Source organism: Chanodichthys erythropterus, chromosome 11 (genome assembly GCF_024489055.1).
Source record: "Chanodichthys erythropterus isolate Z2021 chromosome 11, ASM2448905v1, whole genome shotgun sequence".
In the NCBI taxonomy this organism is placed as follows: domain Eukaryota; kingdom Metazoa; phylum Chordata; class Actinopteri; order Cypriniformes; family Xenocyprididae; genus Chanodichthys; species Chanodichthys erythropterus.
This window is the reverse complement of record NC_090231.1, coordinates 18,218,874-18,230,951: the sequence shown is the minus strand read 5'-3', so window position 1 is coordinate 18,230,951 and position 12,078 is coordinate 18,218,874. Positions and strand designations below refer to the sequence as shown.

At 37.0% G+C, this 12,078-nt stretch overlaps 2 protein-coding genes across 2 annotated transcripts in view; one reads left to right on the top strand and one right to left on the bottom strand.

Annotated features, from left to right (window-relative positions):
• Positions 1-8,677, top strand: part of LOC137031178 (insulin receptor substrate 2-A) — a 36,879-nt gene extending 28,202 nt beyond the window's left edge. Inside the window, exon 2 of the mRNA XM_067401900.1 lies at positions 8,547-8,677. Within this exon, the coding sequence (XP_067258001.1) occupies positions 8,547-8,578 (32 nt within the window). The 3' untranslated portion in view covers positions 8,579-8,677. The remainder of the gene's footprint in view (positions 1-8,546) is intronic.
• col4a5 (collagen, type IV, alpha 5 (Alport syndrome)) overlaps positions 7,075-12,078 on the bottom strand; it is a 59,544-nt gene continuing 54,540 nt past the window's right edge. The window contains exons 47-51 of the mRNA XM_067401907.1: positions 10,857-11,069; positions 10,575-10,752; positions 10,251-10,365; positions 8,522-8,694; positions 7,075-8,441 (exon numbers count right to left, since the gene is read on the bottom strand). Coding sequence (XP_067258008.1) covers positions 8,360-8,441; positions 8,522-8,694; positions 10,251-10,365; positions 10,575-10,752; positions 10,857-11,069 — 761 coding nt within the window. The 3' untranslated portion in view covers positions 7,075-8,359. The remainder of the gene's footprint in view (positions 8,442-8,521; positions 8,695-10,250; positions 10,366-10,574; positions 10,753-10,856; positions 11,070-12,078) is intronic.

Here is a 12,078-nt window from a genome sequence, read left to right as displayed (position 1 = left end):
TGGTTCCTGGACTAATAATAACATTCAATATTGTGATATTTCTAGCAGGCCAAATTTAAAAACGCAAAGGAACCTTAGTAAAAGTCCATTAAAAAATTAGGTCAATCAATATAAGAAATAATCAGACTCAAAAACTGGCGAATAAATTGATGGAGCACACACATGTATGAGTCACTAGGTGCACACCGTAACACCCTAGGGGTATTCATACACTGCGTTCCAAATTATTATGCAATTGACATATCAGTAAGATTTCAGTACAATAAACATTCAGATTTTAGTTTTTCTAAGAAAATGTTTGTTTGTTTATTTATCCATGTCTTTTTAGATAACTGGTATCAATCTCAGACAAAATAATTTGTCAGATCTATGGAAACCCTACTTAGAGGTTGTTCCACATTATTAAGCAAGTCACAGTTCTCATGCAATATGGGGAGGAAGAAAGATCTTTCTGAAGATGAAAAGCATGAAATGGTGCAATGTTGTGCAAAAGGCATGAAAACAACTAATATTGTGTGAAAACTGAATGGAGATTATCGAATTATCATAAGATTTATGAATGATTTAGAGCACAGCAGAACTCGATCAGATAAAGACTTACTCTTCATGTATTTCTAAACCCACTGTAAATGTTTCTCTTTGTGAGCTTTGGTTTGTGGTGTCTAAAATGCATCTTTACGCACAACTGCCAGCCTGCATGGAGAGCTTCTTGAGACTCCAGAGACACCAGCAGCTTCAAATACCTGTTTGCTGCTCAACACTGGCTTTTTTTATAGCTGCCCTTCTAATACAATTAATTTTTTTGACAGGAACTTTCGTCAATAAGCCTTTATCTGACCAAGTTCTGCTGTGCTCTAAATAACTCACAAATCTTATGATAATTCGATAATCTCCATTCAGTTTCACACAATATTAGTTGTTTTCATGCCTTTTGCACAACATTGCACCATTTCATGCTTTTCATCTTCAGAAAGATCTTTCTTCCTCCTATATTGCATGAGAACTGTGACTTGCTTAATAATGTGGAACAACCTCTAAGTAGGGTTTCCATAGTCCTGGCAAATTATTTTGTCTGAGATTGATACCAGTTATCTAAAAAGACATGGATAAATAAACGAACAAACATTTCCTTAGAAAAACTCAAATCTGAATGTTTATTGTACAGAAATCTTACTGATTTGTCTCTTGCATAATAATTTGGAACGCAGTGTATGCTTATGCCAGTAAGCAGTGTCAGTAAGAAGCTTGTGGAAATTAAAGCGGATGACTGACCATTGCAAGTGAACTTTTCAGTTGGAGTCGACTACTTTCCCAGAAACACAGAGCTTATTTACCCATGAGCGTGTAACAAGACCCTTAAACTGGGAAACTATTATCTCCTTAAGGAGCTCAAACCACTGCAGAAATCCACCCACACACAATGTAGACTCTAGGGAGTGATCTAGGGAGTGTCTGAGTCTTAGGGAGGTCCAAGTCTAGGGAGTGATGCTGTCCTTATACACACGTCATCCACTGTTGTTCCACCATAATTACGTCCTTAATTGGATTCTCAGTATTTACATGTAAGCTTTTTGGCACTGCTTGATAATGTACAGGATCAATCCACTATCCACTGTGACTGGCACCATACATTCATTGCCAGCAGCACACAATGATACTATTTGATGATCATGAAATACCAGGTCCAAATATCATGGTTAAACCTAATGTTGTCATCATGTACAATCCGGTCCCCCTTCATTAATGTCTAATGCAGTACTTTATCATGATATCTTGTTCTAGCTCATCAAAAGAGCAATTTTATGCTTGCTAACAAAAGGCTAGCTGAAAATAACAAAAGGGAATTTTTTAAGTTCCTGCAAGTTTAGCTTCAAGACAGACTGTCGATAGGTGGCGAGAAGTGATAAGCTGCATCTGAAATCGCATACTTCCCTACTATATAGTTGGTGTAAAAAAGTATGTGAGACAGTGTTCATAAAAAACTAAAGAGTATGAATTAATACTTCTGGCAAGATTCTGAAGTGTGTATATGAAGAACACTTTACTCTCCCATGAGGCCATGGCCAGGGGATGATTTGTGAATGGCATTGAAGTGACGCATGTGATGCTGGTAGGTCACATTACAATGCCAAAAGTTGTATGTACAGATTAAATTTATATGACACACATTCATACACATATAACATGCTTTTTTTAGCAGTGGCAAAATAATTACACAAAATAAGTTACTCAGGAGAGTATGTGATTTCGCACACAGCCATTATCTTTATTAGTGAGTCATTGAATCATAGACTCAATCGATTTGTTCAAAAACACTAATTGAAAAAAAACCATCACAGATGCATCGAAGTATTCTTTACTATATACTATAGTAGGCAAAATATATATAGATTGCACTTTATATAGATTGTACTTTTTATCATGTCGTTCCACACCCGCAAGACCTTCGTTCATCTTCGGAACACAAATTACGATATTAGCCAGCAAGTTAATTTACACTTTCTGTGCCCAGAAAGGTACTAAAAACATATTTGAAACAGTTCATGTCATTTCAGTGGTTCTCTCTTAATATTATAAAGCGACAAGAAAAGTTTTTGTGTGCCAAAAAAAAAAAATAAATAAATAAAAAAAAAACGACTTTTCAACAATATCTATTGATGGCCAACTTTCGTTTCGAATCAGTGGCTCCGAGTGCCAAAGTCACGTGATTTCAGCTGTTTGGCAGTTTGACACGTGATCCGAACCGCTGATTCGAAACAAAAGTTTCGAAGCAGTGTTTTGAAATTGTCCATCAGTAGATATTGTTGAAAAAAACTTTTTTTTTTTTTTTTTTTTTGCCGCACAAAAAGTGTGTTGACGTAATTTCAACTGAAACAGGAAGACAGGGAGATGTATCAAACAGCCACGCCCCTTTTTTAAAATAACCAATAGCATTTAGTTTATGTCACAGCTCGGCCAGAGCCATTAAACTCAGTAAAACCTCTGTTTCCTTTTGATATCTAACAGTTTATCCTCCTAATCTCCTCTATATCACTTTAAAATACAGCATTCTGTGCAGAATTTAAATGGTTCCGATACCTTTTGTGGTCTGTGGCGACACGCGGATATGATCCGCTCTGGACCTGAGCAGACTGTGCTCGCGCTGCGGCGGTTCACGTTATACTAACGTGAAAACGGACTTCATTTGTGTCATTGGAAAGCATATTTACATTGTCTGAATCGTTCCCTATTCTCTATATAGTGCCCTATGTGCCATTCACCATGTAGAAACTAGTAAATGTGTGAACAAATGACCGATTTTAGCCGCAGCTTCAGTGTCCGTTGATAGTGTAGGAGGAGGCGGGACTTCAGATTCTAGAGAGCATTTAATTGGACAGAAGATTTGATGAGAAGCTGAAGTGCGATGTGATGTCATGAAAATTCACGATCCATTTAAGCGGAAGTGAGAGACTGTAAGTTTTGAATGCTTGTATCTCCTAAATGCGAATTTTGTCATTTTTTTGGAACACACCAGCTTATTCATAACCTTAAGGCTAACATATTCATACTAAAATCTAAAAAACTTAAATTTTGATTTCAGTGGGACTTTAAGGTTGCTGGCTACAGAGGCCTCACTGAGCCATCGGATTTCTTCAAAAATATCTTAATTTGTGTTCCGAAGATCTTACAGGTCTTTCAAGTCTAGAACAACATAAATGACATTATTTTTATTTTTGGGTCAACTAACCCTTTAAATACTTACTCAAAAGAAGTACCTCCTCAGAAAGTATGCGATTTCGGACTTAGCCTTTACTATGAATGTTCACAACCTTGTAGCTACAGCTTTGGTGCTGATATTAGGAGCAACAGCACTCCTGCTCATGTGATATCGCTGAATTTCGTTTGAATGACAGATCCGTTTTAAAAGAGTGAGTCAGTGCAATTTCCCAAAGCATTTCTAACAACCTTTGCTGAAATGTAGTCTTGGCTGCACCGCTGCAGAAGGGGAATCCTCCTCTGACAGACGTTTGTGCGTCATTAGGAGCTGAGGTTTCTCCCTTCAAGCTCGCTTCATTTCAGTAGCATTTACAGTATGTGCACAAATGTAGGTTGTATTAAGGCTCAGGCTGCATGCGGATCATGAGCTCAGAGGCAACATGTAAAGGTTTACGTCAAATACTACTACGGTCAGAGTATCCAACACTCAAGGGATGTAGTATTTGCCACTAGGTGCTCATGTTTCATAACAAACATAAGCAGTGATTCCTTTTTAAAGCTCATTAAGGTAAATGATAGTTTGTAAATCAGGCAGGTCATCTGATATGCCCCTAAAGGGTGAATTACCTGGAAATACAGCTTTGACGTATCATTCCATAGACACAAATAAACTAAGTTAATCCAAAGTCAGACTCTATGTTTGTGTCTAACTTATGTCATGTATATTTCAGATGTTATAGACCTACTGTATATTTTGGATACACATTTATGACACAGTCAGCCATTAAGCATCTGTCTATTATTGTCCATCAGTGTTAAAAACAAATAATATACAGTCAAACAGTTTAACTCTGAGATCTTGTCATATTTTATTACCTTTTTTTTTTTTAACTATAGTGAATAAACTGTATTAATGAATGAAATGTTCCAGGTATCTGAATACATTTTGGTTTGACTATATACAGTATAATCCTTTTTTTTTGTGCTTATTTCTAGGAACACAACTTAAGTAGTTTTTGTAAAGAGCTTGGCTTGACCTTTGGCCCTTGATCCTGTTGTTGGCTGAAACAAAGACCATTATCCCTGTGGCAATAGAGTTACTGTCATCTGTTCACTGATCCTATTGAGAGCTTAGCTGTTGCCAAATATCAACATTTATGTTTGTCAACTGAATCTTACATGGATTTCTTAGGTCCTAATAACAACTCCTAAACTCAAAGCTTAGTCATTAACAGTCCTGGATAACAAGCACATTGTTAGAATTGGAAAGAGCGGGGTAGAAGGATAAGAAATGAGACCGTTTTTATTTTAGTGAAGTTTATATCCATTTAACCATGTTGTGATTGAATCATGTAATTAGTTACTGTACTTAAGTATCTTTTTGGCTGCTTTATAGTTGTACTGAGTATCAAAGATATTGGCAACTTTTACTCTCTTCTTGACTACATTTTTGAGCAAGCAAATGTACTTTTTACTCCACTGCATTTGCAATGAGTAATGCAAATACAAATTACATTTTTCATGGTAGTTAAAGGGTTAGTTCACCCAAAAATGAAAATTCTGTCATTTATTACTTACCCTCATGCTGTTCCACACCCGTAAGACCTTCGTTCATCTTCAGAACACAAATTAAGATATTTTAGTTGAAATCCGATGGCTCCGTGAGGCCTCGGGAGCGATGGACACTTCCTCTTTTAAGATCCATAAAGGTACTAAAAACATATTTAAATCGGTTCATGTGAGTACAGTGGTTCAATATTAATGTTATAAAGCGACGAGAATATTTTTGGAGCGCCCAAAAAAAATAACTAGGTACTTATTTAGTGATGGCCGATTTCAAAACAATGCTTCAGGAAGCTTCGGAATCAGTGTGTCGAATCATCTTCTTCTTCTTCTTTCGGGTTTAATGGCGGTTGGCAACTAGTGTGTCGAATCATGATTCAGATCGCGTGTCAAACTGCCAACGGCTGAAATCATGTGACTTTGGCGCTCCGAACAGCAGATTCGACACACTGATTCATCTGTGCTCCGATGCTTCCTGAAGCAGTGTTTTGAAATCGGCCATCACTAAATAAGTCGTTATTATTTTTTTTTTTTGGCGCTCCAAAAATATTCTCGTCGCTTTATAATATTAATATTGAACCACTGTACTCACATGAACTGATTTAAATATGTTTTTAGTACCTTTATGGATCTTGAGAGAGGAAATGTCATTGCTCCCAAATGGAGGCCTCACGGAGCCATCGGATTTCAACCAAAATATCTTAATTTGTGTTCCAAAGATTAACGAAGGTTTTACGGTTGTGGAACGGCATGAGGGTAAGTAATAAATGACAGAATTTTCATTTTTGGGTGAACTAACCCTTTAACTTCTTCTGCAGCAGTTTGTTTCTGATATAACGTTAAAGAAGCGATATCGCCAATCTAGGGCATTGAATGTACTATATCTTGTGCATTTTACCTTCATTCCCCCAAAACTTGTCAACAAGGATACTTTACGTGAATGTGAGTGCATTAGCAGGTAGTTGCTGATCGCAGGTGTTTGATTTATTCTATGAGGAATTGACTGCAGCTGGTGATGAAGCTCAAACCAGCACATACTATAGACTTTGACTATTTAATTTTACTTAACATTGTTTTATTTATCCACTACATTGACAAGACCGTTTGGAAGGATATTGGTTTACTTATGGCCACTTGAACTTAACTGAGGCTTGAGAGTTTGTAGACGTTTAAAAGGTTGTTGTGTTGACCGTGATTTATTGCAATATTGAGGTGTTCAGTTTTATTTTGATTTTAGAAAATAAACTTGATTTCTCATCTAACAAATCAACTGTTTCTTATTTTCACTGGCAGTCTCAATAACTAGTGCATCTCTGAGCCTACATTCAGTATGAGTAAAATATTTAAGTACTTTTAAAATCAGATACTCGAAGTCTTTTACTCAAGTCATATTGGAATTGGTTACTTGTAACTTGTAGTAGTCATTTTCGATGCAAGGTATCAGTACTTTTACTCAAGTATGGTTTATGTACTCTTAAAACCTCTGTCATCATGCATTACTACACAAAAGCACAGTGGCTGCAAATCAACAAAGTCTTGTTGAGCTGTATATCCATCTAATGGAAATAACTATATATTGGCATAGATGTCTGTTAGAGTAAAGACAGCTGTTTGGTACATCCCTACAGTCCCTGTGATTCAGTTCTCCCTCTAGTGGTCCACCATCATAAAACTGTATATTTTTCCCCCATTTGGCAAGAACCAATGCTTTAGATAAGAAAACTGACAACATATCTCCAAATAGTATACCATACTAATACTGTCTGAGCTAAACAGAAAAAAACAACCAGAGTTTCACTCTAAAAAAGTTCACCTTTTTGTTTCTTTTATTTCAGTCATTTAAGTTTATAACAACTTTTGGATACTAAACATAAAAGGAGGAAATGATTTTGAAATACACATTGTTGCACCCCATGATGACTTGCAAAAAGATCTTCACTGTTTTAGATTGGATAAATCACTGTATCAACTACAAATATCTATAATATAATACGCCAAAATGTGGTTTATGTTCAAATTTTTTGACAGACAGTGGTTCATCTAATCTAAAACAGTGATGCACCACACTGTGGCATAATATAACACAAATAAGAAGGTTTACAAATTCATAACACTAGTATTTGATGGGTTTTCACAGAAGTTTCCTTGCTTGTTAAATGAAATCAGAATGGAGGAGAGATCTGTAAAAACAATTGCATTTATGCATATGTGGTGTGAAGAATGCACTGACCCTTACTTGATAACTACTAAATGAAAAAAAAAAAAAATACCCCTCCTACAGCCAAATCAAGTTTCTGGATATATACTTTCTTTTTAATATATATATTTATAAAATACTGTTTCATTTAAAGAACGTTCTTTGTACAAATGTCAGTGTAAATGAATGTGGAGCTATTATGTGAATAAGGAGTGAGTGAATGAGTGAATGAACATCTGACAAAGAACCCAGAAATTCATTAAAAGATCTGTTTTTTTTTTTATACTAAAAAGGTGTTTTACACAATATACACATTTTATTACTTACAAAAAGAGATAAATGACACATAGCTAAAAAAAAGTCCTGATACAGCAGTGTTAGTACCACCAACAAAGAAGAAAAAGTGATTGGAGAAAAATGATAGCCTTAAAAAAGCAGTCCCATTAATGTAACGCTTCAGTGCATTTCGTCTCTTTGATGATCAAAGTGCCGATTTGGTAACATGGAGACAATTCCACTCGAAAGAATAAGTGAGAGAGCATTTCTCCCAAAAAATGTACCATTTGTGTACCAACATCAAAATTTTCATAGGAAAATATTATATGAAAAGAATCTCTAGAAAATCTCTTAAAAAATATCTAATGCACATTGTGTCACAACTGCCATGGCACTTTGCTTGATCTGTATTTTTCTTTTGAGGTACTTCTTTGAAAAAAAAAAAAAAAAAAAAGACTAATAAATCATTCTGTTCAGTTTCTTTTGCTGTGTCGCACAGTAGCACCATAGAGTTAAACGTGAAGATACTGCACCAATGAAACACCACTGGTGATCAGCATGATGGCCGCAGTCGTTGTAGGTGATGGCTGATCCTCAACAACAACAGACTGCACAAATGTCATTACGTTACGTCCTCTTCATACACACAATACAGCGGCTCACACGGGTCTCCAGGTTTCCAGCTTTCAGTGTTTCTGACTCTGGTTTTCTGTTTGGGCAAAGAAAGAAAAATCCAGTTTTTCATGAATGTTTTTAAGAATTGCTGTACTTTTGAAAATGAAATTTTACCTGAACATATCATTCTTGTCCACAGTGGCCAGCCAGAAGCTGTACGAGTTGCTGTAATAATTGCAGGTGCCTCGACCGTGGCACTCGATGAACGGAGAGGATCGGAACTCCTCCAGACAGGAGCCGGGAGAGGCGAGAGCCTGACCTGAGCCCTCAGCACCTGCACTGGTGTGCTGTTACACAGAGAAAACAGAAAAATCAATCCGAGTCAAAGGTGAATAAGGATGTTAACAATGAGGAATCTTTTAAAAAGGCGTCTTTGTATTCATCCAGTTTTCATTTCAACAAAAACTCTGATCTAAAGACTTATCAAATGGTGTTACCCAGTAAAAAGTGCTATGCTAAATTACACACGCTGTACCGAACTTATGGCCATATTTACTAAACAGGGAAATTTAGCGTGAGACCGCAATCCAATAAAAGTTCTGCAGGTGATTTACTGACAAAACGCACATTAAAGAACACAGATGCAGCCAGATGATTCAATTTCCAGGTCATTTCCATAATGACCAGCGCAATCTCTCAAGAGCAGCTCAAAATTCACGTAGTGTCACAAACAAGCAGAGCTGATGATACTAACAACACATGCGCAAAATAGGTTAAGGCTTGTTTTTTGTAGAGGTAAATAATTCATTATTCATTAATGAAATAGTCTCCTCCCAAAAAATGTACGTCTGAAAAGGAAAAATAAAATAACTGGGCCCACGACTTTTATCTTTAATCCTTATCAAGTAATAATAAATGACTGGAAAAGTCATGCAATTTCATTGGTTAAAAAGAGTGGGAACCCTGAAGAACAGCACTTATAACTTTTATTTGAATCATTTTAGTTATTTTAATATATGGACACTCTTAGTTTCTGTAAATTAAAAACGTTTTGAAAACAAATGTGATTATAGTAGATGTTCCAGAGGAAAGCCTACATAGGGGACTTATATTGTTTGTATATTGTGTATCTTGAATATTGTTGTGGACTGGACAAGGGGGTGTTGGAGTCAAAAAGGTTGAGAACTTCTGGTCTAAAAGTTAATGGTTCTCTTATCACATGAAAAAAAATGGCTTCTTGCATGTTGGTTAGACTTTGATTAGGCAGGCACAATTTTTTCAAATATTACTAGCCGTGTTTCCATTACAGATTCAAAACTTTTGCGATATTTTCTAAATATTGATAAAAAAAATTTGCGAAATGACGTGTACATTAACCGATGTTATACGACGAAAACGTCTTTTTTTCCTCTCGTGATAAGTAATTCAAAAAATCATGGCAACGGATGTTGGTAGGTTTAAAATATATATATCCCAGCCGCTGCACTAGTCATTATTTATAGTCAGAGGAGATGCAGGCATGTTATCCAAGCACTTTATGGCAAGGAAAGCCCCTTATATTTGGGAGAGGCCACGTATGAGGTGCTTCTGGGTGTTCCAGTAGTCCCATAATTCTTTTATGAGTTTAATGAAGAACTCTCGTCATCTGTCCAAACATATTACGCTATCTTTAAAGAATGATCGAATTTACATACGGCAGGTGACCTGTAAATTACAAAATGGTTCTGCAAAATATTCATTTTCCGAATTGGCTGAAAAACCACCTCATGTGAGCATAAAAACTTTTTTGAGTTTTTGCGAAATTGACGTTTTTGTTTCCATTGGACATTTTTTCAATTCGCAACTTAAAGGGTAATGGAAACGCAATTTCTAGAGTGCCTAGGACCTGTGATAATGTACATACCATCATGAAGGAGTAACCAATCCAGAGGATATCCCAGTTCTGCGGGCAGGATGGCACCTGAATGGTCTGGCTATGTATAGCAATGACCATGGCTGGAGCTTCACACACAGAACACCTACACACACATATACATGTTGGGTTTCCATGTTTTATGGGGACTTTCCATAGACATAATGGTTTTTATACTGTACAAACTGTATATCCTATCCCCTTACACACAAACACACACACACACACACACACACACACACAAAATGATTCAGGAAATGCAATGGATTCAGGTCCCACTCCTAATCATCATCTGTTAGAGTGACTGTCTCTTACCGACTGATGTAAGGTTTGATGCTCTCTCCAGTGATGGGCGCCATGTTCATTGTCATGGGCTGTGGTGTGGACAGCCAATAGGAGTAGTCATTTCGGGATGCGAAGTTGCAAACATTGTTGATGTTACAGAACATGAAAGGCATTGTGCTGAAACGACGTAGACAACTACCAGCCGTACCTGATGTTTTTTGAATGGAGAAAATGGCACAATAGTCATAATATAAGTGATGTGAGAAAAAACATGATACATGCATGTGCTCTATTTGTTTTAGGGCTACTCACCCAGGTCCTGTCCGTGCGCCCTCTCGTTGCCTTGCACATAGAGTAAAGAGTAGCCATCGTAGATAATGGATGTGCCATCTGGACACGATGGCACATCTATGGTCTGACTGTGGCGAGTGATCAGAAAACCGTGTGCTGCATGTGATGGTCCTGAGGTACCAGGAGGGCCCGGAATCCCATCTGGACCAGGAGGGCCGGGGTAACCACGGGGACCTTTAAAAAATGACATTATGGTTATTGTGAGGCTGATACGTGGAACTGGAGAAAATTCAGGCACTGTTTATAAGCGGTGTTGCCAAGCGGGGTACTTTAACACTTGCCGCAGGTTGTTTTTCATGTCCGCAGGTTGAAGCAACCCCAAATAACATGATATTTAGCCCCTGAAATGCAATTTTTACCAGTTTTTAGTAGCAATTGGGCAGGTTTTGTAGTGAAAAACTGGCAACCCTGTCTATAAGCCTCCTGTTCCTGTGGTTTGTGAAAATCTCTGAGCCACAAAATTAAGGACAATCCATAAAGGGATAGTTTGCACAAAAATTAAAATTGTGTCATCATTTGTTCATATTCATACAGTCACTTTAAACCCATAGGACTTTGGTTAATCTTTTAAACACAAATTAAGATATTTTTAATTAAAGGTGCTCTAATCGATCCTGGTTGGAGTAACTTCCTGTTGACGTTCGAAGTGTTGTCAAACAAAACAGAGGCTAGCTAGACCTTCCCTCCTCCTCCCCCTCTCCTCCCCTCCGTGCTTCCTGAAACAGTCATGAACGCGCATTTAAAATCATTCTTGTCGGTTATTGGCTGGAGCATGTTTATTATGATTCGTGGTCCAGGCTGCACCAGTTTGTTTTTATTGCCGTTTTCGGAGCTTGTGGCGACTACAGAGACCGCGTTTTTTTTTACAGTGTGTTCAGGGGACAGGCAGCTAGCGGATAGTGAGGAGATGTTTGCTGTATGTGACAAAAAAAGTTTTGGCCTAAAAATGTGTGACATCACTTAGAGCACCAAATTTTGAAGATCCAAAAAGGTCATAAAGGCATCATAAAACTAATATAAATGAATCAAGTGGTTTAATCAAACTAAATTGCTTCAGATTCGATTCAGATTTATAATGCCTTTATGAGCTTTTTGGATCTTCTAAGTTTTGGTTGGACTTTCAACGAAGGGACAGAAATCTCTCTGGATTCATTTAAAATTTCTTCATTTGTATTTCAAAGAT